The sequence below is a fragment of the Felis catus genome, chromosome C1 (genome assembly GCF_018350175.1).
Source record: "Felis catus isolate Fca126 chromosome C1, F.catus_Fca126_mat1.0, whole genome shotgun sequence".
Lineage (NCBI taxonomy): Eukaryota > Metazoa > Chordata > Mammalia > Carnivora > Felidae > Felis > Felis catus.
The window spans coordinates 71,521,687-71,548,047 of NC_058375.1; the positions used below are offsets into that span (position 1 = coordinate 71,521,687).

General features: G+C 41.5%; 1 protein-coding gene across 5 annotated transcripts in view; it reads right to left on the reverse strand.

Moving 5' to 3' along the window:
* MCOLN2 (mucolipin TRP cation channel 2) overlaps window positions 1–26,361 on the reverse strand; it is a 57,662-nt gene that overhangs the window by 19,942 nt on the left and 11,359 nt on the right. For all 5 annotated transcript variants that reach the window (XM_019837340.2, XM_006934876.4, XM_019837342.3 and 2 more), the window contains exons 2-7: window positions 18,768–18,927; window positions 12,655–12,828; window positions 10,695–10,848; window positions 6,055–6,130; window positions 5,853–5,949; window positions 3,520–3,619 (exon numbers count right to left, since the gene is read on the reverse strand). In XM_019837340.2, the coding sequence (XP_019692899.2) occupies window positions 3,520–3,619; window positions 5,853–5,949; window positions 6,055–6,130; window positions 10,695–10,848; window positions 12,655–12,828; window positions 18,768–18,927 (761 nt within the window). The remainder of the gene's footprint in view (window positions 1–3,519; window positions 3,620–5,852; window positions 5,950–6,054; window positions 6,131–10,694; window positions 10,849–12,654; window positions 12,829–18,767; window positions 18,928–26,361) is intronic.

A 26,361-nucleotide genomic window follows, 5' to 3' on the forward strand; every position in this document is an offset into this window, starting at 1 on the left:
TTTTCTTTCTTTTTCTATCATTTACCTATCTTTCTATGTGCCTGTCTGTCTGTCTGTCTGTCTATCTATCTATCTATCTATCAATCATCAGGGGTATCTATCTATCTATCTATCTATCTATCTATCTATCTATCTATCAGGGCTATCTATCTATCTATCTATCTATCAGGGCTATCTATCTATCTATCTATCTATCTATCTATCATCAGGGGTATCTATCTATCTATCTATCTATCTATCTATCTATCTATCTATCTATCAGGGTTATCTATCTATCTATCAGGGCTATCTATCTATCTATCTATCTATCATCAGGGGTATCTATCTATCTATCTATCTATCAGGGCTATCTATCTATCTATCTATCTATCAGGGCTATCTATCTATCTATCTATCTATCATCAGGGGTATCTATCTATCTATCTATCTATCAGGGCTATCTATCTATCTATCTATCTATCTATCTATCTATCAGGGCTATCTATCTATCTATCTATCTATCAGGGCTATCTATCTATCTATCTATCATCAGGGGTATCTATCTATCTATCTATCTATCTATCAGGGCTATCTATCTATCTATCTATCTATCTATCTATCTATCAGGGCTATCTATCTATCTATCTATCTATCTATCTATCATCAGGGGTATCTATCTATCTATCTATCTATCTATCAGGGCTATCTATCTATCTATCTATCTATCTATCTATCATCAGGGGTATCTATCTATCTATCTATCTATCTATCTATCAGGGCTATCTATCTATCTATCTATCTATCTATCTATCTATCTATCAGGGCTGGCTATCTATCTATCTATCTATCTATCTATCTATCTATCTATCTAGGCCATGGAATAAGATGGAGGAAATAGGTACAGTTCTTGGGAATATGGGACTGAAAGCCTTATGAAATGCAAGGAGAGCATCTCATACCTTCCTTTCTGACATACAACTAGAACAAAATCTCTATGGTTTCTTATACTGGGCCTTATTTATAAATAGGAAAATGGAGGCCCAGATCTAGAAGGATCAAGCATCCTTCCTAACACAGAAACCAGTATTATATTGTTTGTGTGTTCTTGTCATACTAACTTCAGACACCTTTTTAAATTTTTTTATTTTTTTAAGTTTTCATTTTAAATCCAGTCAGTCAACATACAGTGTTCCATTAGTTTCAGGTACACAATATAGAACACTTCCATACATCACCCTGTGCTTATCACAAGCGCGCTCTGTAATCCCCAACACCTATTCCACCTCCCTCTGCTAACCATCAGTGTGTTCTATATCGTTAAGAGTCTGTTTCTTGGTTTCGCTCTCTCATATTCTGTTTTAATTTCACCTATTGAGAAAACTAATTGGCATGTTACAAAAAGTTATTTATGAACATCACAATTGCTTTCTTACTCCAGTGAATCTGTTACCCCCACAGGAACATTTCTCAAACTTGGTTTATAGAACACTAATCCAGAGAGATGCCCTTGCCAACCTGGTTGGGGAAGTCCTACACCCCACCCAGTCCTCCCAGAGGTCCTAAGGAGCCAGTCTTGCACACACTGCCGCTCTCACCCAGGGCTTCCCCTATTTACCACACCCCCTTTCCCTGAAACACTTGGGAAATCACCCATCAGTGGGGAACCTTGCCCACTAATACCTACCTCCTCCAGCCCCTCACGCCTGACCTGCTACGCTTATAAAATCCAGTTAAAGTGAAGACTGGTGGCAAACTTGGGGACAAGTATTCAAAGTCATAAAAGGCAACATGAGGTTTCTCTGTGAAAATGGACAACCCCTCGTTATTTCGCCCTGTGGTAACACAGGTAATGACAAGAGGAAGAGAAAAGCCTCAGAGTAAGTGAATGGACACGAAGGAGCCTCAGAACTTTCGGAAAATAACACCAAGATTCCACTAGATGTCACCCTTGCCTTTGTCCCACATCCCCCAAAGCCAGGGCAGACAGTTTCCAGAGACAAAGGTGTGTGTGGGGGGGGGGGGGGGGGGGGGGGGATCCACTTTCTCAGCTGGTTTCCAAACTTCAACTTTTTAAGGGTTTCATGTCACATCATTTTATTTTAAATTCATATTCTCCTAGTAACAGAATCTGGTTTCTTCAAAAGACACGGCTCTGGGAGAAACTCAGATGTTAGTATTCCTACTAAGGGGTCTGTGAGGTTAGTATTTCTCTTCACTGGCCACAGAAGGGAGCCAGAACTCTTCCCTTTTGAGTAATAGGCAAGGAAAACTCCCCGACATCTAGCAGCCCTGTGGGGAGGAAGGAAACACGTTTGACTGACTAACGCTTCAGTCATAATGACTGTTCCAAACCACATTTCATTCGTGACAAAAGTTAGCTTTTCTCACATAAAATAGCTGAACCTATACCAGACTAGGCATCTGATCTGCGTGTGTCTCTGTGGGAGGCAGCGTGTGTGTTGGGAAAGAGGAACCGCTTTCAAACAGAAAGAAACTAAAACTGTCTACGCGGACCAGAACCTTGAGTCAGTTAATGGAAATACTGAAACCAAACCTTCAGAATCCTTAAGATGTATCGTATAACTGAAAAAGCAACAGGCCCACAGACAAATCTAGATTAAAACAAAACTAAAAGAGTTAAAAACCATGGGCATCTCACATTTTATGTTGTCCTGACAATCCTGTCTGAGGCAAACGCAGTTCAACAAAACTTGTAAGTGAAAAAATACTGACAATCCATCAACACCATCCTGACCCCTCTGTGAGAAGTTCCACAGAGTCCACTTTACATTACGGACGAAGACGTGTTTTCTGAGTAACCACCGAGTAAGCCCCCCAGTGTTTGGACAGGCTGCTCTCTGAGCTCCGAGGGCCTTGATCCTTCCCTGCTGTCAAAGGTTCAGCTCCAAGTATAACCTCCCCAACCATCATTGGTAGATTTTCTCCCTCTGCCCCCAAAGTTAACCTTTGCTTTCTTTATCCCCATCCCTTTTCACCTCCACCACTTATTCCTATTCGTGACACATCAGAGATTCTACAAGCCGGTCGATCTCACTCACTAAAGCGTTTTCTTCCTTTTTCCATAGTGCCCAGCAACCACTATGTGCCAACTCTTGTTTTTGGCGCTTTCCTTGACATATGAACCCACTGAATACTCAGCATCCTGGAAGGCAGACACTATCATCACCCTCATTTTATAGAGAAAGGTACTTAGAAATAGAGAGGTTAAGTGATTTGTCCAAGACCACAGGCATAGCAAACAGAACCAAGACCCAAACCCAGGCAGTCTGGCCCCAGAAACAGTGATCCTAACGACCCGGAACCCCTTCTCTCTTAAGGTGTGTAATCAATCAACATCTACTGGAATTGAACAAAAAGGCAAGGCTTTAAGATATTCCATACAGAGTTAAATGCTTGATAATTTTTGGGAGCTCTTTCTTCCTATAGCCATCCAAATAAAGCATTTAAACATCCTGAATCCCAAAATGAGTGTCAAAGATCATCCATAATTCACAACGGGCAAGCATGGGACATACTTACTAGATCCGGATATGTTCAAGTCTTTACATTCTTCAATTTTAGCATCACTGCCAAAATAGATTTTGATCTTGCCACTGTGAGCTTTATTGTCAAAAGTAATCTGGAGACACAAATGTATGGAAAGGTTACCGCCCAGCGGAAAGTATGGTATACTAGATAAACTCTGCTTCAAATATCACTGGCATGCGAACAGCATGCTGATTCAAAAATAATTCTGGGGTGCCTGGGTGGCTCAGTCGGTTGAGCGTCCAACTTCGGCCCAGGTCATGATCCTGTGCTTCGTGGGTTCGAGTCCCGCGTGGGGCTCTGTGCTGACCGGCTCAGAGCCTGGAGGCTGCTTCGGATGCTGTGTCTCCCTCTCTCTCTGCCCCTCCCCCATTCTGTCTGTCTCCCAAAAATAAACATTAAAAAAAATTTTTTTTAAATAAAAAAAAAATAGTACTGATGAAACTGTTCTCATCATGTGATTCCTTCACAAGTTTCTTTTTTTTTTTTTTTAAATTTTTTTTTTTTTATGTTTACTTACTTTTAACACAGAGACAGAGCATGAGCAGGGAGAGGGGCAGAGAGAAAAGGAAACACAGAATCCAAAGCAGGCTCCAGGCTCTGAGCTGTCAGCACAGAGCCCGACACAGGGCTCGAACTCACAAGCCGTGAGATCATGACCCGAGCCAAAGTCAGATGCTTAACCAACTGAGCCACCCAGGCGCCCCACAAGTTTCTACTATTAGTGAAAGAATATGATCCAAAGGGTAAATACGTGGAATCTACTGAATCCATCGTACTGAGTCGTATTCAGGTTCAGAGAAATCTCGGAGCAAAACAACAACCATTAGTCCCAGGAACAAAAACAAGATTCACCAGTCTTTGACAAGAGAATACAATTATCTCATTTATGATACTGAATGGAATTTAAAAGCATTGGCTTCAACTTACTCCTTTGGGTATGAAATTCTAGGTCTTTGCTAGGGTTGGAAACTATTTTTCTGTTTGCTTCAAATGCTACGTATAAGGCTTTCAGAGGTGACAGACTGCTCCCAAGCTCCAGGCTGAATTTAAGATTTCCAAATGCCCTCAATCTTCCACATTATGTTTCTGTCATTTGGTTTACAAGCGATACGTGCTGAGTATCTTAAGGCTTGAGAGAAGTACGTTGGGGGGCTTTCCTATGGGAGAATGAGGCCCCGTGTGTGCCAGGCTTAGCGGAGGTGTGCTCACAGCTCATAGGGACTGAAATGGGGCCTGCAGGTTTAATTCTCCAGCCTCTGGTTTGGTCCGAGTGATATTCTTGGATTACATAGAACGTGGCTTATGTGTAGAGATGTGCAGGCACTTGGGGATTTAACTACAGATCACCTACACAGTCAGCCCTGTGAGCTCTTGGCCTGAGGATTTTTTGGGATTTTGTAATGTGTTTTGTAATGTGTAGGTCACCCCAGGGAGGTTAATCATGCTCTTCTCTGCCAGAGACATTCTTTCTCGCCACATCTCAAGACTTATAATTACTTTTATCGCTTTGTTTATTTGTTTTCCGGTCTATCTCTTCCACTAGACTGTAAGCTTCCTGAGGGCCACTGCACCTCTTCAGCAGGGCAATGCCTGGTGCGTAGGAGGGACTCATTATGTATCTACTGATTGTTGTTGAATGGAGCACTCCTCTGAATTGCTGTAAGGGTGTCACCAACAACTGTCAGCTCAGCATTCAGTTCTGTCCCATGATAAAGGGGGGAGGGAGGGAGGGAGGGAGGGAGGAAGGGAAGGAGGAAGGGAAGGAGGGAGGGAAGGAGGGAGGGAAGGAGGGAGGGAAGGAGGGAGAGAAAGCATGAAACCCATGAAATGGGGAGGCAAGTTATTCTCATAGATACGAACACATTCTCTTCTACTGCACATACCTTCTCCCAAAATAAAAGAAGCAACAACTAAGCCTTTGCAGACTGACCCTCAATCAAGGGGGCAGTTTCTGCCTTGAGGTTTGAAAACATTCGCTACAATAGGTGCAAAGACCTTCCTTTGAAAATAGGAAAAACATCCTAGACACTTAAAACACTTGTCATAAACTTTTTTTCTAACGTATTAGGGGAGTAAGAGGTCAAAGCCAATTTTGAAAATTCCTCTTTCCAGCCCAGAAATCTGGCTTGAAAAGGCTGGAAAGGGCTTGCTTCATTTTCCAAAATCATGGTCTCTGGATCAACAATGCTAGAAAGTGTCATTAAACTGTTTTAAACACCACTGCATCTACACATGTATACAGGCTGGTGTGTTTTACACTTGGCATCTACAACAGGAATAGAGAAAAAATAATAAAAACCAGCTTCAGAAAGACAGACACTTGCCGTATTATGAAAGACGTAACAGTCCGGTAACTCTCGGGAATGAATCGTCTGTAGGTCAATGCCTTTGAGGTGAAAGGAAATTTCAACTTGTAAGAGCCTGAATAAAGAAATATGACAAGATATAAATTATCATAGTCTTACTATCCTACTCTGCTTTCCCCATCCCTGTCTCCTGGGAAGTGAGACTTAAAAAGGTATTTACCGATAAAATTCCAGTCTGAAGAATGACGAGTTCTTCCACTCCTGAGGGTATGTGGAGAGGTCTAAGTGAACACAATCTAAGGGCAAGGAAACAAGAAAGACTGTTTCAGGCAAGAATCGAATGCTAAAAGGAGTGGGGCAAAGTGTGCTGAGAAGCAGGGTACTTAAAGTATCTCTCCACAAAATCCGTATTTTTTGTAACAAGACCAGTAACTTTCCAGAAGAGAATCTGGAACTACCACTCTAACCACGTGATCAAAGTTAATGTCACCAGTAAGGGGATAAACAGACATCATGCTCCTCCTGAAATAACGTACTATTTGTGTGGTATTCCTGCCCTATATGCATAACCTCAATCAAGTCATAAAGAAACAGAAAAATCCAGTGAGGAATTTTCTACTCTTTTAAAATGTCAAGGTCATTTAAAAATAAAAGTTAAGGAACTTTATTTTGCTCCAGCTTAAAGGAGAGTAAAGTAATTTGACAACTAAATGCATTATGTGATCTTGGACCAGGAAAGTGGCAGGGGGTGTGTGGGACGGGCACATGGGGTGGGGGTGGGGGCATGGGTGGGCAGTTTTCTTTTTCTTTTTTTTCTTAAATTTTTTTTCAACGTTTTTTATTTATTTTTGGGACAGAGAGAGACAGAGCATGAACGGGGGAGGGGCAGAGAGAGAGGGAGACACAGAATCGGAAACAGGCTCCAGGCTCTGGTCCATCAGCCCAGAGCCTAACGCGGGGCTCGAACTCACGGACCGCGAGATCGTGACCTGGCTGAAGTCGGACGCTTAACCGACTGCGCCACCCAGGCGCCCCAGTTTTCTTTTTCTATAAAGAATAGGACAACTGATGAAATGTGAATAACGTTTGTATATTTTAGTGCCGTATCCATGTTCCTTCATGCTTTTGAACGTGAGGTTGGTTATGTAGGAAAATGTTTGTGTTTTGGGGAAATGTACACTGGCCTATTACACAGGTAAAGAGACATCGTGTCTGTACCTTACTCTTCTACGTTTCAGGAGAAATATTTATACATTGGAAGAATGATAAAGCAAGTGTGGTAAAACGTTAGCCTTCGGAAAACCTAGATGAAGGGATACAAGGAAATCTTTGTGCTATTTTGCAACTTTTCTGTTAAGTCTGATGCTTTCCAAAATAAGAGAGAAAAGAAACTTATGTTTTATTTAAGTAAAAACAAATTATGAGCTGTTAACTATAAAAGAATGATTCCAAGAACCTCACATAAAAATAGTCTCATCATTGTGTAGCTCAACACCTTGGCAGGAAAAGCAAGTAGGTCTAGAAACAGTGAGCGCCTTTCAAGGTCACAGAGCTCTGACACAGAATTGGTGGGAAGCCAGCCTGCCTGACTCCTGCCCAGGCTGTTGCTGCCCCTTCCTGCTGCCTTTGAAATGGAAACACCGGGCCTCCTGCAGTGCCTGGTACTCAGAAAGTGCTCTAGAATCTTGGTAGACTTGACGGCTGATTCTTTAAGCATCTTCTCCCACTGGGCTTTGGAGCAGCAAAGACCTACCATCACTTGATCAGTATATGACCTTGGCTTAGCCACCTAGCGTGACTGAGCACCAGTTTCCTCACTTGTAAAATGAAAGCCAGACTGATGATACTTAAGGTCCTTCTACCTTTACCATTCTTATTTGAAGATAAAGTAAAAGAAAACAAAACATTTAAACTAAATTGACTTGAGCCAAGTGGCTATACTCCAAAAAGAGAAGGAGCATGTTCAAAATCTCTATGCCAGATACTGTCCTAGGTCTTTTTCTCCTGTATTTCACTCAATCTAAGATACTTGTTTTTTTCACTTTTAAAATATTTCTAAAATGGAAGAGTCTTTTTTTTATTAGTATTAATTTATTTTCAAGTTAGCTGACATACAGCATCATCTTGGTTTCAGGAGTAGGACCCAGTGATTCATCTCTTACATATGACACCCAGTGCTCATCCCAACAAGTGCCCTCCTTAAGGCCCATCACCCATTTAGCCCACCCCCCACCTCCTCCCTCCAGCAACCTTCCATTTGTTCTCTGTATTTAACAGTCTCTTCTCTTATGGTTTGTCTCCCTGTCTAAAACAGAGGAGTCTTAAAAAACATTGATGGCATCTTAGATTCAGAGAAATACAACAGCATTCGTTAATTTTATACTGCATGTAAAATTCACCTTATAAAAGTCTATTTGGTTATTCAAATTTTGTAATTGTAATTCTGGAGTTACACTTTTTCTAAATACACATTCAGAGCTCTCAGAAGGCCGGCTGACCTGATGTCACAGTCATTGCTAATGAGACCACCAAACACCTGATAGTAACAAAACCTAAGAACTGAGGTTTTTTTCCCTACAGATGGCAAAAGCCCTAAGAAAAACATCAAACCTCAAAGGAAACAAACTGGTATTAGAGTAGCAGCCTCATCGCTCAAAGAACCTCATTTACAGAGAATACTGCAGCGAATGAAATAACAACCCTCTCAGAGATAAAGGGAAGGCAGATTATATGTGTTCTTTAAAAAACAAGGAAAATGATGAAATGGTCATGATGCCTCATGCTGAGAACACGTAGAAAGGACAGGATAAGAAATTCAAAATCTGTGTAACAGAAAATGAAGCACTATTGTATTAGAATGATAGCCACCTAAATGTTGTAAAAGCATTTTTAAAAGCAGGATTTATAACAGTCCCCCCAGTGATGCTAAACCATAAAGCTACAGGTCTAGAGGCAAGATATGTCCACAGCATGAATTAAGGGAAACCCTTAGCTTGAAATGCACATTCAATCATGCAACTAAATATAGACCCACAGAGAAAGTGGGCATACAGGCTGAGCATACCAAAGGATGATTATCTTAATAATAAAGATGATGCAAAACTCATGAATAGGTAATCTAGAACAGCTTCTACTAATTCACCTATACAAACTCACCAACGAACCAATGAACTAATTCACCTATACAAACTCACCAATTGCCTCACCAATGGAGTCTAACTCAATTCCTACTTCGATCATGTGCAGGCTTCCTCCAGTGTGTCTGAGAAAAGAAAGTCTAAAATTCGGTATCAAGTATTTTAAGAATATTCTTTACATCTTTTGAATAGATATGTCAAAAGGTTCTCTTTGACAAGTTACATTTAATAAGTCAAAAATACAACTAACTTGCTAAAACAGTCTCTCTTAAAATAAAGTCAAATTAAAAACCAACTTCTCTCCATTTGGTTAAAACTACTTCATATTCTGATAGAAGGAAAATGAACAAGGATTCTACTGCCCAGTGGTCAGGTAATAAATCCTGCTGTCTGGCACTGCCTGTCTTGCCTAGCCACTGAGACTGACGTTGGCCACATTTCTTTCATCAATTTTCCAAGAAAAATCAATTGAGGAAAATGGCATATGAATCACTGGAAAATAGTGGTAAGATGCATCTTAATTAAGTCACACATTTTTAAGAGGACAAGGGGCGTTTCAAGGCTGCTGGCCACAGAACCAAGCCACTGACACCTTGATGATCTCTGAAAGCCACCTGGGACCTTTGACAGTCCTGGCTTATGGTCTGTTTCCTTCAGAGTCAAGGGCATGGGACAAATTTACTCACGAAGAGTTTCTGAACAGGAAGCCTGTGGAAACAGACTCAGAACCTCTGTTTGGTTTGAAGTAGGCACCACACTCAGTGCAGAGCCCAACGCAGGGCTTGAATTCATGACTTTGAGATCAAGACCTGAGCTGAGATCAAGAGTCAGATGCTTAACCGACTAAGCCACCCAGGCATCCCTCAGAACCTCTGTTTTATAGAGGTGTTCTTCTATTATTTTACCAAAGTGTCCTAAATTGGATTGTAGGAAGTATGGTCAAATGAACCGTGCGATACTCTCTTTTTCATAAAACCATTTCACTATTAAAATGCTCCTAGGACCCCTCCTCCAGAACTGTTCACTTCTTGAGGAGTCATGACTGATCAATCTTTGTAGCACATAACCCCAGTACATAAAACAGGAAGTGCCTTGGGCACAGTAAGTATACAGCAGAGATTTGTTAAATGAATGACAACCACCCCCCCTCCAGAGTCTTAAGTCAACCACTTTGCATTTACGTATGATGTGCTTTTAAATTCTTAACAGAATGGCACAAAATACTTCTACTTGATTAGATACTGACTTTTTGCCAAGCCATCTCCTAAAAGAGAAAACGAGTTGCTAACCACAATTCATCTTTGAAGAACATGAATGTATTTAACATATAATAGCAAGAGCACCAAACATTTTAACATGCATTATTTCATTTATAAATATAGACTCTTATTTTTTTTTTCCAAAAGCCTAATTGCCTCCTCATGGAGGGAAAAACCTTAACAAACAGGAAACACCTGTGCATTTACCTCAACAACCACCCCCCGCCCCCCCGCAACAATCTTGAGTTGTACCAAGAAGTTCCATAAATGCTCCCCAGTCCTATGGCAGTAAACCTGCAGTTTCCTGAGGCAGCGCCCTTTGCAGGCATGTGTTAAAGCCCCAACTATGTTAGTTAGCTTAGCGAAGCAAAGTTGATCCATTTGAGCTGTCAGCACATGAGGGGATGTTTGTTCTTACCACAGAAGATGATAAAGGCATATAAATGAAATTATCACCACATTACCTATTTCAATGTCGCTGTCAATATTCAGTGTCTCATTAGAAGGAAACATGGTCCCTTTCTTGTAATGCTGCTTACAGACTTTTAAGCCAATTCTATTGTCTTCGTTTTCTCCATAACCAAGGGTCCCCAGGGATATGTTCTTTAGCTGATGATACTATTAAAAATAGCGAAATAAAAATACTTAGCTTTTAAGAGTTTCATCAGAAGTTACAACATATGGAATACACTTTTAGCTATTTTAAATTGTGTATATCAAAGTCCTCAATGGAACTCCCCCGTGTAAAATACCACAAGGTGATTTTCTCAGGTTGGGCAGGAAACACCCTGCCTCACGGAACTCAGAACTCAAGTAAACATGCCGACAGAGGCTCCCCCCTCACTGAGAGCCAAAGTGAGGTGCCTTGACGTCACAGCAGACTACTGTCCCCTGGCTCCAACCCCCGCCTTAGAAAACCACACTGGCCTCCAGGCGGTTCCTGGAGCTCACCAGGCACATTCTTGCCCGGGCCTTTGCTGTTCCTTCTGCCTAGAACCCTGTGTTATCTAACTGCTGGTTCACTCCTTCAGATCTTGAGTCAAATATCACCGCTCCAGCCAGGCCTTTCCCTTACTACCCAGTGAAAGTTGCAAACATCCATCAGCAGCACACAGGCTCCACCAGGCACTGCCAGTCTCCTCCTCTGCTTTATTTCACAGCAGTTATCACTTTCTGACATACCACTCAGGACCCAAGCCATCCACACCCCACAGCTCACAGTAATGAACACAACTTACATTATCTTACATGAACTTACAGTAGCTCTCATCAACAGGATGCTCACCATCGGCCTATCTGCACTAACAGGGCTTCATTAACATGTCTTTATCATTCCAGGAAACTTTTGTCCAGGAACATAACAGCTACAAATAACTCTACTGTTTATTTCAGGAACATCCAAAACAACTCATTTAGACCGATCATCAATTTGAAGATCTAATCTAATTAATTCCAAGACTCTTTGAAACCATGCCCCTCTCCCCACAAACCCTCACCTTGTTGTGTCCACCAATCTGAAACCATTGCATCCTGTCTTTAGCCAATTCTAATAGAGCTCTCCCCTCACGTTGAAAGACCCACCCTAAATCAGACTTCAAAATCTGTATTTGGACTTTGCCCTCTTCACCCAAGGCACTGATGAGTAGTCAAGGGAGTGTCTCCTGTATTTCCGTCAACAAGCTCAGTTTTACCAACATGTTTTCCAGGTGGTGTTTTCAGGCAGCTAGCATTCAGTGCTACCTATTTCACTTCATTTGTGTGGCTCTCTCCTCCAGAATTAAGTTCTATAAGAACAGGGCTTTTGTTCATTGTATTCATGATGTTTTCCCAGTGTCTAGAACAGTACTCGTACATACTAAGCCCCCAAATATTTATTGAATGAGAAAAAGAAAAAATAAGATTAACGATCTCTCTCCCCTAAATGCTTTCCTCAAGGTCCATCAATCTGGTTTCTCAATACCTGCTTAGATCCAACTATATCATATCCTACTCTATATTCATAAGATTCAGCTAGGCTTACTAATGGTAAGACATCAAAACCGAGATCCTAGAATCTTACATTTGGTATCTCAGTCATCAAATCTTCTGAGATTATAAATCTACTCTTAGCCATTTGAACTGGAGTAATCTCAAAAGTAGTGGGAATAAAGGGACAAATAAAAAACATACACCTTTAAGAAAAATGTTACACAGGCAAAAGGTATTGTGTGGAAATGTAGCCAGAGAAATAGCAATGAACATTTTTTGACAGGCTGCAAAATTTAAATTAGAACATTTTAATATATGTGTGCACGTGTGTGTGTGTGTGTGTGTGTGTATATATATATATATATATATATATATTTTTTTTTTTTTTTGCTAAAACAACAAGGTCAAGTGTCAATATATTCTTAAAGTGTAAGTCATTCCCAACAAAACTCTTACCTGACTGAGAGCAAAAAAGATGCTTTCGTAGGCATCCTCTTGGGTATACACACTGCAACTATAGTCATCTTCATCTGTGCCAGAATATCCTTTCAGAAACAAGTGCTTAAAAGCAACAGTGTTCTCTTCTTTGAAAGCAACCACGAGCTGGTTACTTAGACCAAAACGAACCAGCTAGAAAAGGAAATCAAATAGGAAGATGTAATTTTTACCATTTACCAGGGCAGGCAAATGCATTCTTATTATCATCACCACCCCCGCCCCCCCAAACATCAGCAAGAAAAATCTCACTGCTTTGGTGTTTACTAACCCCGTTAGTGTCAAAATACAAGTCCCAAAGAAGAACAACCTCGTCAAGCTATATCAGCAATTCAAAATAGTGTAAAATTAGAGGAAATTACCACTGGGATTGTTTTACCTCCCTGAGGTCAAACCCATTCACTGTCACCAAGCACCCACCTTCTGGGGATAAAACTCTCACTTATTCTCCCTTATGCTGTATCCCAGCCTGAGCGTGGGCACCAAGGGCTCTCTCTCTTTATCAGGAGGGAATGTATTCTCCCTGCCTTTCTTGGAGTCCAATAAGTGGGGACAATTAGCAGGCAGTAAATGTTTACCAAAAAATCCCAGGAAATTACACACTCAGCTACACACATCAACAACCTCTCCTTCCCTCTCTCTCATGCACACATGCACGTGCACACACATGCAATGGCAGAAGACAAGTCAAACCTTCATAAGTCCTGTCCCCCACATCCTTCCCCATCTACTCACTTCATCTTCTCATCTGCTTTGAAGACAATACAAGTCCAAAAATTTTGCCCCAAGTCTTCATCCCACCAAATACCCAAAACGACTTGGGACTTGGTTTCTTCAGCAAGTCGACTAGATGACTGTGGCCCTTCTGCTATTTGCTGTCACCCCATGGTTGGATATGACAGACTGCGTGGCTCTGAACAAGACATCAACTCATGAATCTTTCAGGTGAAACAAACGTTAATCTGCATCTGCCAACGTACACGTTTTTTTAGTGATTTTTATTTTTTAGCTTTTAAATTTTGCTTGACTTTTTGGAAAGGCTGAATAATTAAAAATAACAGCTACCATTTTTCAGCGATTATTATAGTCCAGGCACTTTACTAACTGCATTACAAGCACTATCTCAGTTGCTAACACAAGATAAGGTGGTCATCCTCACTTTACAAATGTGGAAACTGAGACTGAGCCACATTAAATTGCCCTAAGGCACCTAACTAGAATGAAAGCCAGGTCTAACTCCAAAGTCACTTGACTACACTACGCAATTTCCCTCCATTGAAGAATTTGTCTTTGGGACTCTTCTTATGGAAAAGAATTTAGGTGCTAGCTTCCCAGAATTGCAACTACTGTTTGAGAATGTACTTAGATGACACTCATTAGCATCTGAGCCTCACCAGGTCACATTCCTCAAATACTAAGTCAAAGGATTGAGCAATTGTTAAAGCCCAGCCAGTCTAAGGAAAATTATCAGAAAAGAAGCCCCACCTCATCCAACCTGGGCTGGAAATCAGGCAATGGAAAACTAAAGGCTTTTCTGAGCACAGGACATCTGTCAGTGGTGCCCATAGGAGATGCCGGAAAAGGTCAGGTTGCTTTTTGAAAGCAAAAGTAAACCAGGGAACCCATACACACATGATTGTTTCAGAGTTTTACTAACAACTGATACACAAATGAAAAAAACAAAACAAAACTGGTATACACACACATGAATTAAGTTCTTCAGTCAAAGTCTGCCGACTGCTTACTCTGTGCTGAGCTGGGATACAATGTGAGCAAGATCAAGTTGCATAGTGTTGAATAACAGGTCTTACCATTGAGTGCCAGGGACTGTGCCTAAAATTTACATTTTAATTTTTTTTTTTTTTTTTTTTTTTTTTTTTTTACTTAACGCCCTACGAGGAGGATATTACACTGGGCTCCACAAGGACAGGATTTTTTTTTTTCTTTTCTTTTCTTCCCCACTACTCAGGAACTGGAATAGTACCCACCACGATGCCAGAGTCAAATACTGAATCCGTTGATAAATATAATCCCATTTTGCACACATGAAGTCTGAAGTCAAGGAATTTATCCAGGTTGGAACAGCTAGAAGGTATCAGAATGAGGATACAAATACATCTATTAGGTTTCCACGTTCATCCTGTTGACCACCTGGCTACCCTTCTTCTCAAACGGAGAAACTGCCAACTTCACTCTAGAAGCAGGGATATTCAACCCAATCCTCCCACATTCAGACTGAAGCTTAAACATCCATGTGCGCGTGCGCGCGCGCGCGCGCGCGCACACACACACACACACACACACACACACACACACACACACACACTGTGTGGGGAATGGATAACTTGACCAAGAATGTGGCATACTATTTGCTGCCTTTTTAAGATACCGCCTTATTTAAACTCCAAGTTCATCAACTCAACTTTGGGAATGAGAGAACACGAACCACTCCCATCTGGCATCAGGAACAAGAAATCTCCCCCATTCTATTATTCAGAGAACAAGCTAAGATCCACCTATGTGGCCCAGCATCAGGTTAAGGTTGGGATTTTCAAAGCGTCTCTTAGTAGAGAAGAGAAACCCTAGGGAGGAGATCATAAGTCCCAGTCCTGCTATGGCAGAACCCTACCCTCCCTATGGAGCAAGAGTAAGGAGATGACGCGATTGGTCAAATAGTTGACAGAAAAATAGTTGACAGAAAATAGTTGACAGAAAAATAGCCCCACCAACTAGACCTTAAGATTTGCTGAAACTATAAGTCAGAAAAATTCTTACACATTAAGGGCAGCCTGGCAAAATTATGAATTTAAGACCTGACTGTGAAATGAGTGTAGGAGAAAATATTCTGTACCAGGTTAAAAAAAAAAAGATATTGCTCTAATAATGTACAAAGAATATGGGAGGGAAAGCATAGAACAACCAAAAGAATGTGAACACCTCTCTGAAGGTTATAAATTACTGCAGAACGCAGAATAGGAATGTCTTTAAAAAAAAAAAAAAAAGGTTTCCTTCTCATCAACCCTGATAAAATGCCACCCATCTCATTAGACTTGAGGATGGAGTATTAAGAGACAGAAAAAGAGGAGGAAGGACAAGTGGGATCTGAAGGAAAGAAAGGTATTTGAGAAATCTGCTCCAATTAGATATCACCCAGGTAGCAAAACTTATTAGAATGATCCTCCAGCGGAGCAAGAGTTGAAACCCTCTCAACTTTGTCAGGGGAGACAGGGTACACTCACACAATAAGTAAGCCATCAATTCCCAGGAACAGTCTCCTAAAAGTGAAAGCAGGGAGATAGACAGCAAGGGGGACTAGTGTGCCAAGGAAAGCCACGTGTTGAGTGGTCAGGCAAGACTGGTGGGGGACTTCCAATGGCACCTGCAAGATGATGGAGAAAAGTCCACTCTGGATTTGGTGGAGCAAACAGGGCAGGGATGAGAATCCCTGGGTGCATCCACCTGGCTGGGATCTGGGCAGGAAACAACAGAGGAAAGCCCATTGGAAGGGCAAGTTGAAGGAGACTGTGGAAATCTAAATTTCAAGCTACACAGTCAAGATTTTCTTCTGCAGGAAATGGGTACCACAAAAGTTTCTGAGCAGGAGAGTGACCCAATGAAGGCATTCTAAGAAGAATTCATTTGATATTAGCATTTAACAGACTGGTATGTATGTAGATAAGAAAGGGAGGTATAAGACAAAGTCTGGAAGCAGCCTGGTTAACTTGCCTGTATTCCTAGACTGCACAATGAGAACAGGACCCATGTCTGGAATAAAAACAATCTGAGAATAAGAATGCAGACTCCAGAGTCAGACCAAGGGGCTCCAATCTGACTCTACCACTTACCAACGGAATGGTCACAATCAGGTTACTTCCTCTCTTTGGCCCCATTTCCTCATCCACAAGAAGCGGGCAGTAACGGACCCCACCTCACAGGGTTGCAGTGAGGATGGAATGAGTTAACACACATAAAGCACTTGTGCCTGGCACATGGAGAAGGCTACACCACGTGTTACATCTCAGCAGCAGTAACGTATTGTCAGCTGTATTCCCAACAGAATACACAGCACAGGTTGTGCTTCAAACATACTTTAAGTGAACAAGAGAGAGAAGATAGTGAGAGTGGCAAAACATAAGCTGACACGGTTTTGAAGGAAGAATCCGGGGGATTTAATAGATACCAGGACGAAGAAGGTAAGTCAAAGATGGTGATGTTCTGTGCCTGGATAAGCTAGAGTTCTAGCAACATTAATAGACCAAGAAGCTGAATGGAAAGCTGGTTTGGCCAGAGAAGAAAGTGGGAAACAATTAAAATTAACCAAATGAAACAGGGGACATTATCTCTCCTCCTTCCATGTAATACTAATAATGCACCCACTTTATAGGATGCCAAAATTAAGACTTCAAGACCAAGACTTAAAATGAAAAATAGGGGCGCCTGGGTGGCGCAGTCGGTTAAGCGTCCAACTTCAGCCAGGTCACGATCTCGCGGTCCGTGGGTTCGAGCCCCGCGTCGGGCTCTGGGCTGATGGCTCAGAGCCTGGAGCCTGTTTCCGATTCTGTGTCTCCCTCTCTCTCTCTGCCCCTCCCCTGTTCATGCTCTGTCTCTCTCTGTCCCAAAAATAAATAAACGTTGAAAAAAAAAATAAAAATAAATAAAAAAAAATGAAAAATAATTTGAAATGGAGAAAGTCAAGCATACACATTTAACAGTGTCCCTGTATCTCAATTTTGTTGGTTTTTTTAAGCTTGTTTGTTTAAAGCAACTTGGTTACCCTAAAACTTGATGCACTGAAAGCATGTTATACAGTGAAATACCCTCTTTATGATCACAGAATAAAGATGCAACTTCAGTTACAGCAGGAACTTCCTCTCATCTCTAAGACTATATGAAGGTATTTTTAGCAAGGTATTTATTTTTGTGTTCCAGAAATAACATCTTTTTAAAAAATATTGTTTAATTTTTAATTTCTATTTTTTAGAGAGAGAGAGAGCAAGTAGGGAGAGGGACAGCAGGAGAGAGAGAATCTCAAGCAAGCTTCATGCTCAGCATGGATCCCACAACCCTGGGATCATGACCTGAGCGGAAATCAAGAGTCGGACACTCAGCCGACTGAGCCACCCAGGTGCCTCCAGAAATAACATCTTTATAAACATCTTTACATGGATAACAGAATGATTATTGTCAATGGAACCAAATACCCCAAATCAGGAGAGTTTCTAAAAGGGTATGCATTTTAAATGTAGTTACCTAGAGAGGCCGCCCCCCCCCCAAAAAAAAAACACCAAAAAACTGGTTCCAAACCACAGTCTCAAAAACTAGATGACAACTTTGATGGCTGTAGTGATGCTGGTGATTAAGTCTCAAGGATATAAGGGCACCTGAGTGGCTCAGTTGGTTAAGCGTCTGCCTCTTGATTTCAGCTCAGGTCATGATCTCACGGTTCGTGAATTTGAGCCCTGCATCAGGCTCTGTGCTGACAGTCCAGAGCCTGCTTGGGCTTCTCTCTCTCTTTCTCAAAAATAAATAACTTAAAAAAATATGAAACTCAACAGAAGATCCCAGTGTGTAGCCTTTGTGTGCTCCTGCTAGATGGAGTGGAGGTGGGTAAGCGTTTACTTAAAGCACTTAGCTACTGATGGAAGGGAGACGGTGTTCTGATAAATCCCAACACAGAACAGTCCAAAATGCGGATTTCAAAAGTGTATTTGAATGAAGATGAGAAATTCGAAGGACACCATCACCTGGGATTGAGCAGATTTTGCCAGTCTACGTGCTTCACTCGGATACAGAACTCCACCCCCACCCCCACAGACATACAGGTCTACTATTCCATACAGATCTATGATTTATCTGTATTTACCTCATAATCCCTTACTAAAACAAGGTCCTCATCAAAACTGAACTTCAACCTACCCTCTGCCCTCCAGAGTCAACATAATTTTACAGTTTTATGAACTTGAGTGTGGGCTTTTCAGAACAAAAGTTAAGGGCGGAACACCTGAAAACTGTTTCACCTTGTGGTAAGGGAAAAAAAAAAAAAAATCCCCGAACAAACTGATAATGTGAATTACCTGCGTGGTGACCATGGCTATCTTCAAAATCTGCAGTCCCAGCTTCCATGGGATCTGGTGTCGGGCTCGGTATTTTTCACAAGGGTTCATGAAATAAAACTTCAGGTCTTCCCGCAGACATTCCTCTTTCACCTCAGAATCAAGATGAGCCATTGCATTTCTGCCACACAAGACCAATTCTTAAATTAGCAGAACATCTTGTTCATCAGACAGTTTCTGAATAATGCTTTCCATTCGTGTTCTTTACCCATTCTTACAAGCAAAATTCTCTCTCCAAACAGTAACCTCCTTTTCTCTTCAGAAATCTGAAAACTATTCAGGACCCTCTCTCACCTGCCTTTCCACATAGTTTTTCATCTTGTTCAAAATCGCCAGTCTCAAAAAATTTGTAAGAACAGGATTTTGTTTGCAAGACTCATCAATTCCTACCGCTCAACATATAGCATTCACCTGTCACTGGAATACTAACAAAAACTAGATGGGATAGTTTCATGAATACTCCAGGTATGAAACCACAGAAATTTAGCAAAGACTAATGGAATTATATTGCCATGAAAATAGAGAATCTTTGTTCTATAACGCTGTACTCAATGATTATGCCCCTTCTTTCGATTATATAGCAGTGAGTATAAGATTCAAAATGTAGATACCTTTAAAAAGTTAAAATAGTATCTGTTTATGCCTAGTCAATTATTTGTGTCACCTTACATTAGTAAAGTTTTCTTTTACTATTTTGAGGACAGTGGACTCAGAAATGGGCATGTGACTCAAGCTAGGCCAAAAAGAACCAATGAGTTATGGTCACAAGACTGTGATTATATCTGATGGGAAAAATGCCATCCTTCCACTAAGTCGTTGTCGAGTTGGGGCGTGCAAAACAATCCACTGGCAGTATAGAAAGTATTAGTACTTCTATTTTATTCTTTCCTTTTTTAAATGTGTTTTATACTTTAATCTTTTATTTTACATAAACTCTACACCCAACATGCAGCTCAAACTCACTACCCTGAGATCAAGACTCATATGCTCTATTGAGCCAGCCAGGTGCCCCTATTTTATTCTTTACCTTAAAAAAAAACTGAACTCTACTAATAATTAATACAACATGGAATAACAGTGGTATACAATGGCATATAATTTATAAATAAACATAAACACATGGAGAACATGTGCTTAACTTTTACCATTGGATACATAATCAACAAAGTTTGCAGATCATAGACTTAAAGCAAAGGCTGTGAGTCTGGAGTCTGTGAAAGCCACCTTGCCATCATAAGAGAGCAAGTCAGAGAGTGAAGCTAACACAGAACAGACAAAAGATAGACACTAAGCCTAATGGCAATACTTGAGTTCCTTGATCCAGCTGTACCTGAAGCCATTCATCTCAAGACTTTCAATTTGAGCTAATAAATACTCTTTGGGGCTTAAGCTAGTTTAAGTTAGACTTCTGTTTCTCACAACAGCAAGTGTCTTGATGGTAAATTTAATGAATAAATTTTACTAAGTTCAGCCAATCACTCAAGGTACTCATCTCTAGGGAAGTTTCTATAATTGGGGGTCATTTGTGGGCATCTTTTCACCTGAAATATCTGAATGACCTATTTTTATACTGACTTCAGATCTACATTATCTACCCCAATTAACAAGTTTTAAAGAAGACTAAAAAGGAAAGACTATTTTAAGGCTTATATTAAGACCATTTAAGGCTTATACTCAGTTAATAATTTTCTATTTTTAAATTGATTTTTAGACCTTCTATTTCCAGAAATAGTAGGCTAGGTTATTCATAATTCACCTGCTGGGCAGAAGGAAGGGAAAAAAGGAAGGAAGGAAGGAAGGAAGGAAGGAAGGAAGGAAGGAAGGAAGGAAGGAAGGAAGGAAAAGAAGGAGGAAGAATGTAAGAAAGGGGAAGGAAAAAGGAAGGGGAGGAAGAGGGACGTTAGAAAGAAAGGGAAAGAAAAAGAAGAGAGAGAAGTCAGATGCTGGATAAAATACATATTTCTTTTGGGGGGTGTGGGAAGTTAGAGGAAGTACCTGTAAAAGACTGAAGAATTAGAAGTAGAACAATAAGTCCTAGAGATCTAACGCAAGATATAGTGAATATAAACAGTAATGCTGTATTATAAACATCAAACTTGCTAACAGACTAGATCTTCAAATTATTCCCACCACAAAAAAGAAATGATAGGGGCGCCTGGGTGGCTCAGTCAGTTAACCATCCGACTTCGGCTCAGGTCATGATCTCGCAGTTTGTGAGTTCGAGCCCTGCATGGAGCTCTGTGCTGACAGCTCAGAGTCTGGAGCCTGCTTCGGATTCTGTGTCTCCTTCTCTCTCTGCCCCTCCCGCACTTGTGCTCTGTCTCTCTCTGTCCCTTAAAAATAAATAAATGTAAAAAAAAATTTTTTTTTTAAAGAAATGATAATTCTGTGAGGGACAGAGGAGCTAACTATTGCTATGGTGGCCATTATATTACAATATATACATGCAACAAATCAATATGTTGAACACCTGAAATTTGTACAATGATATATGTCAAATATATTTAAATTAAAAAAAAACTTGTAATAAAGTTTCTAAACCTGTAAACTTGTAAAAATGGTTCTCAGAACACTTAAAAATTTTTAAGAGCAAGGAACGCCTGGTCTAGTCTTGGGGAGAACCTGGAGAAGTACGGGCACATGTACTGAGGCTTCAGTCTGCAGCCCTGGGAAAGAGGAGTGAAGAGCCAGGATTCAAGGCCCAAAATCCATCCAAGACCTGCTAGGAGATCCTCCTCAGATGTAGACAGGGGTCCCAAAGTGCTACCACCCTATCAGAAAAATAACTAGCATTAAAACTACCTGTCCCCAAGCTTAGAGCACTACAGAAAAGGCCAAAGTAGTTTCAAATAAAAGAAAAGGAAATTTAAGAAACGGGCCCATCCTGAGAAATGATGTCCACAACACAGCCCTTTGAGCCTCACACCTGGATGAGCCAGAGAACATCAAACCAAGCTTGCTTGGTTTCAGACTGAAACTGCCCTCCATCTCCCAGCAAACTCACACAGACTTCTCTGGAGGTTCATCCTAGGACTTGGGCACTCTAACAAATAACTTGGAAAACACATTCATCAGCTGGGAGTAAGACATAACCAAGCACATGAGGAAACCAAGCAATATGGAACAGCCTACTTAGAAACAGGAGCAGAGGGGCGCCTGGGTGGCTCAGTCATTTGGGCGTCCGACTTTGGCTCAGGTCATGATCTCAGGGTCCATGAGTCTGAGCTCCACGTCAGGCTCTGCACTGACAGCTCAGAGCCTGGAGCCTGCTTCGGATTCTGCGTCTCCCTCTCCCTCTCCCCTGCTCATGCTCATTCTGACTCTGTGTCTCAAAAATAAATAAAAATGTTTAAAAAAGAAAGAAAGAAAGAAAAAGAAACAGGGAGCTGAAACAGAGCCAAGTATATCAGAATCAGACACGGGTTAGAAGACTCATGCTCAGCATATTGAAAGACAAGAATAGGTACAAATACCTCTAAGACCAACTTGGGGAAAACAAAAAATACTTTCAGAAATGAAGAATCAATGACCACATGAGTCTCATCTCAAAAGAATGAGGAGACCTTTAAAATGTGTTTGCCTGCATCCATTCTAGTTACCTCGGGATTCGATCTGACCACCTTACCATGCACTGTGCTGGGAGAGCTGGGTACTCGGGACTCAAAGCTGGAGAGGTTCCCCGAACTGCTGATGTTCAGTGTCCAGTAAGAGAGAAAGACTTACGAACGCGTATTCCCAGGTTATCCCATAGCTCAGTGAGTGTTGCACCATAGTGTGAAAGCACTGTGGAAATGGGCTAACTCTGGAAGAGGGGGACACAGAGCCAGAGGGAAATCCATCATAACACACAGAGGGGTAAGTGCCACAGGGATGCCTGACAAAGAGCACTGAGGGAGGCATTTCCAAGAAGAAAGTGGTATCCTGACAGCTCATCCTCCTCCACGAAACTTCAGACCCCTGGAACACACCAGAAGAAGTTTTCGTGGGCCTGTCTGAGCAGTGCTGAATTTAGAGTTAACCACCATTGCTTTAGCAGAACCATATTGCTAACGTATTCATCCTGATGATTCGCAGTAATTTGCTTTCCATTTAATTAAACGAAAAGGGGCATCTGAAAAGTTGTGATAAACCCTCAGAAGAAGGCATGGAAACTCCTCTCCCACATACACCCCTGGCCTCTAGTGTGAGAAACACCATGCTGATGAAAGAAGACGTGGTCTTCTTGAAAACAGTGGCGTGATGGGGCGCCTGGGTGGCGCAGTCGGTTAAGCATCCGACTTCGGCCAGGTCACGATCTCGCGGTCCGTGAGTTTGAGCCCCGCGTCAGGCTCTGGGCTGATGGCTCAGAGCCTGGAGCCTGTTTCCGATTCTGTGTCTCCCTCTCTCTCTGCCCCTCCCCCATTCATGCTCCATCTCTCTCTGTCGCAAAAATAAATAAACGTTGAAAAAAAAATTAAAAAAAAAAAAAAAGAAAACAGTGGCGTGAAACACAGGGCATTAGGTCAAATACTCGCTGAACGCCTTGTGAGCCCAGCTCTTCCAGAGACATTTTCCTGCCTTCCAAGAGCTCAGTTCCATGGAAGGGAAAGAGACGAACACATAAAAGTACCATAAAATGTGTTCCCTGCTGTAAGTGAAATCTCCATTGAGCATCCCGGGAACAGAGAGAACACAGTGCCCCAATTGCTTCAAGTGGCTTCAAACAAATCTTTCAGCTGCTGGTTTGACTACATGGCCATTAAGTGTTCAAAAAATGGTAACTGACTTTAACATTATCCTAAGAAACCTTATTAAGAAAATAAGTCACAGGCAAAAAAAAAAAAAAAAAAAAAAAAAAAAAGATAACAAACATCAGAATCACTTATTGTGTTAAATTATTGACATTACTCCACCCATCCAGAAGTTTTTTGCTTACAGAGCAGTTGTAAGACTTCTAGCAATGTGAAGGATAAAAAGAAAAATGAAAACGCTAGCATGAAGAACTTCCCCCTCAGGCATACAGAGCCATCTGGTGAAATAAAGAGTAGTACTAGCCAAATGTAATCAACAGAGGATAGAATGATAGAAATACAGAAAAAAAGAATTAATGTGAATAATAAAGTTAATGTGAATAATAAAGTTACAGGCTGTTTTTAGTAAGTCCAACTTGGGGCTCCTGGGTGGCTTAGTCAGTTGAATGTCTGACTCTTGATTTTGGCTCAGGTTGTGGTCTCACAGTTCGTGAGATCAAGCCCCGGATCCAGTTCTGTGCTGGTAGCATGGAGCCTGCTTGGGATTCTCTCTCTCTCTCTCTCTCTCTCTCTCTCTCTCTCTCTCTGTCCCTCCCCAGCTCGCATGGTCTGTTTCTCTCTTTCTCTCTCAAAATAAATAAATAAACTTAAAAAAAAATAAGTCCAACTTAGGTTTAGAAACAACATCTGAAGTTTGGAAGAAAAGGTGATGATATTTTGGCTTAGAAATTCTAGAATCTCAAGAATAATGTAAACGTACAAGCTTTCTAAACTTTACTTTTCTGAGAGCTTTTTCTTGCACCCCTCTTCCCAACTTGTAGATCTGCCCTAGTTCCCTGTTCGGTGAAGGGTATTAAATATACACTCAGATACAACTGGACATCCTATAACAGAAATATAATGGTGTCAAACAAACAACCAATGCAAAGGGAAAAAGAAGGAAAACTAAAAACACAAAAGAGGCAAGACAATATCACAAGACCAAAACATCCCTGCATTTGCCACTTAATCATCCAACACCCTCCTGTGCTCAGGCTGGGTGCTTGGTACCGGAAGCCTGAAGCCGCGATCACAACTGTCCAAGCAAGAGTTAAGTCAGCAGGAAAAACATTGCAAGCTCTATCACAAATGATGAAAATCAGCAACAGGTTGAGAAAAGGACAGAGAGTGGGACTCATAACTCATAACGCAATTCAGGGGACGAGAAATTGCACCATGAAATCAGTCAAGGAAATCAGTGAAGATCGCACTCTGACCCACCAACTGTGGGTTTGTGAAAGTGAAATTGCATGAGATAAATAAGAGTAATCATGATTCATGAATTATTTATGTTTCACTAAACTATAGGAAATGCACGATCTGGATTATTTAAGCTTAATATGTGGCACTGTTAGAGACCAAAATAGCAGAGGAAAAAAGCACCATATTGGTGAGCATAAAGACAAAATCTAGAATAGAATGGAAATTCACCCACACGATGGGCTAGAATGGAAAACTAAAGAGGACTTAGGAGAGAAAGAAGCCTGAGTCTTAGTGCTACGGGTGAGAAGTCAGAGAAGAAGCACATCAAAGCTCCCGCCTGTTATTAAGAAAACCTACTCTTCCCTCAGATGCTCAAGACTGTGTGATGTCCCCTAATTTTAAGGCTATCATGTGTCCGAGGGCAATTCCAGCTTTAACAAATCAATGACTAAGAAAGTCTATGGAAGCTTGAAGTTTTTTCAGAAAGAAAACAAGGTACCAGCAATTCTTAACCTCGCTGGGGTCATAACCCCGTGTGAGAACCTGTGAAGGCTCTTGGCCTTTGCCTCAGAAAAATACACACACAAAGTTCAGTGATGGTACCTTGTTCCCATTACCACGATCGGCTCAGCAAATAAGCTAACCAGCCCAGGCCGCTAGTTTTTCAGTTTGCATGACCCTTACCCTACTCAAAAAGAGGTATGAAAGATTGTTTTCTATTACAGTGGCCTCCAAAGAGGGGTGCGTGCACACAAGGGACTATTCACTGGTATGTGAGAAGAAAGGGTTAGGACTACTAACTGTATTAACCTAGCAAAGAGAGAAGATTTACAATTTTACACATTTTATTTTTGAGACAGAGAAAGAGAGAGAGAACAAGTCAGGGAGGGGCAGAGAGAGAGAAAGGGGATCAGAGGATCCAAAGCGGGCTCTGTACTGACAGCACAGAGCCCTATATGGGGCTCGAACTCACAAACTGTGAGATCATAACCTGAGCCAAAGTCGGATGCTTAACCGACTGAACCACCCAGGCACCGCTAAATTTATGAGTTTTATCATATGGATTATTATGTATCATATCCAAGCTGCCCTCACTTGGCCAGAATGCCTGTGTTTCACGTAGGTATGCAAGGCAACCCGGGGCGGGGGGGGGGGGGGGGGGGGGGGGGGAGGGGGAAGAAAGCAAGATCCCAAAGTAGGGGGTTGATGTTGGTGGCCTCACTGGTTTTCAGCATATTCCTACCACTTAAGGTTTAGGTGAGCCCATTTAAGCATTTTTGGAGTATATTATCCAGTTTAGTCAACCCTCACAAGGTGGGCAAGAGACATAAAGATTCTTACAAAAAAAATGAGACTCACTGGAACCAATGAGGGCCTACATTAGCATCAAGAAAATGAAGACACAGGGGCGCCTGGGTGGCGCAGTCGGTTAAGCGTCCGACTTCAGCCAGGTCACGATCTCGCGGTCCGTGAGTTCGAGCCCCGCGTCGGGCTCTGGGCTGATGGCTCGGAGCCTGGAGCCTGTTTCCGATTCTGTGTCTCCCTCTCTCTCTGCCCCTCCCCCGTTCATGCTCTATCTCTCT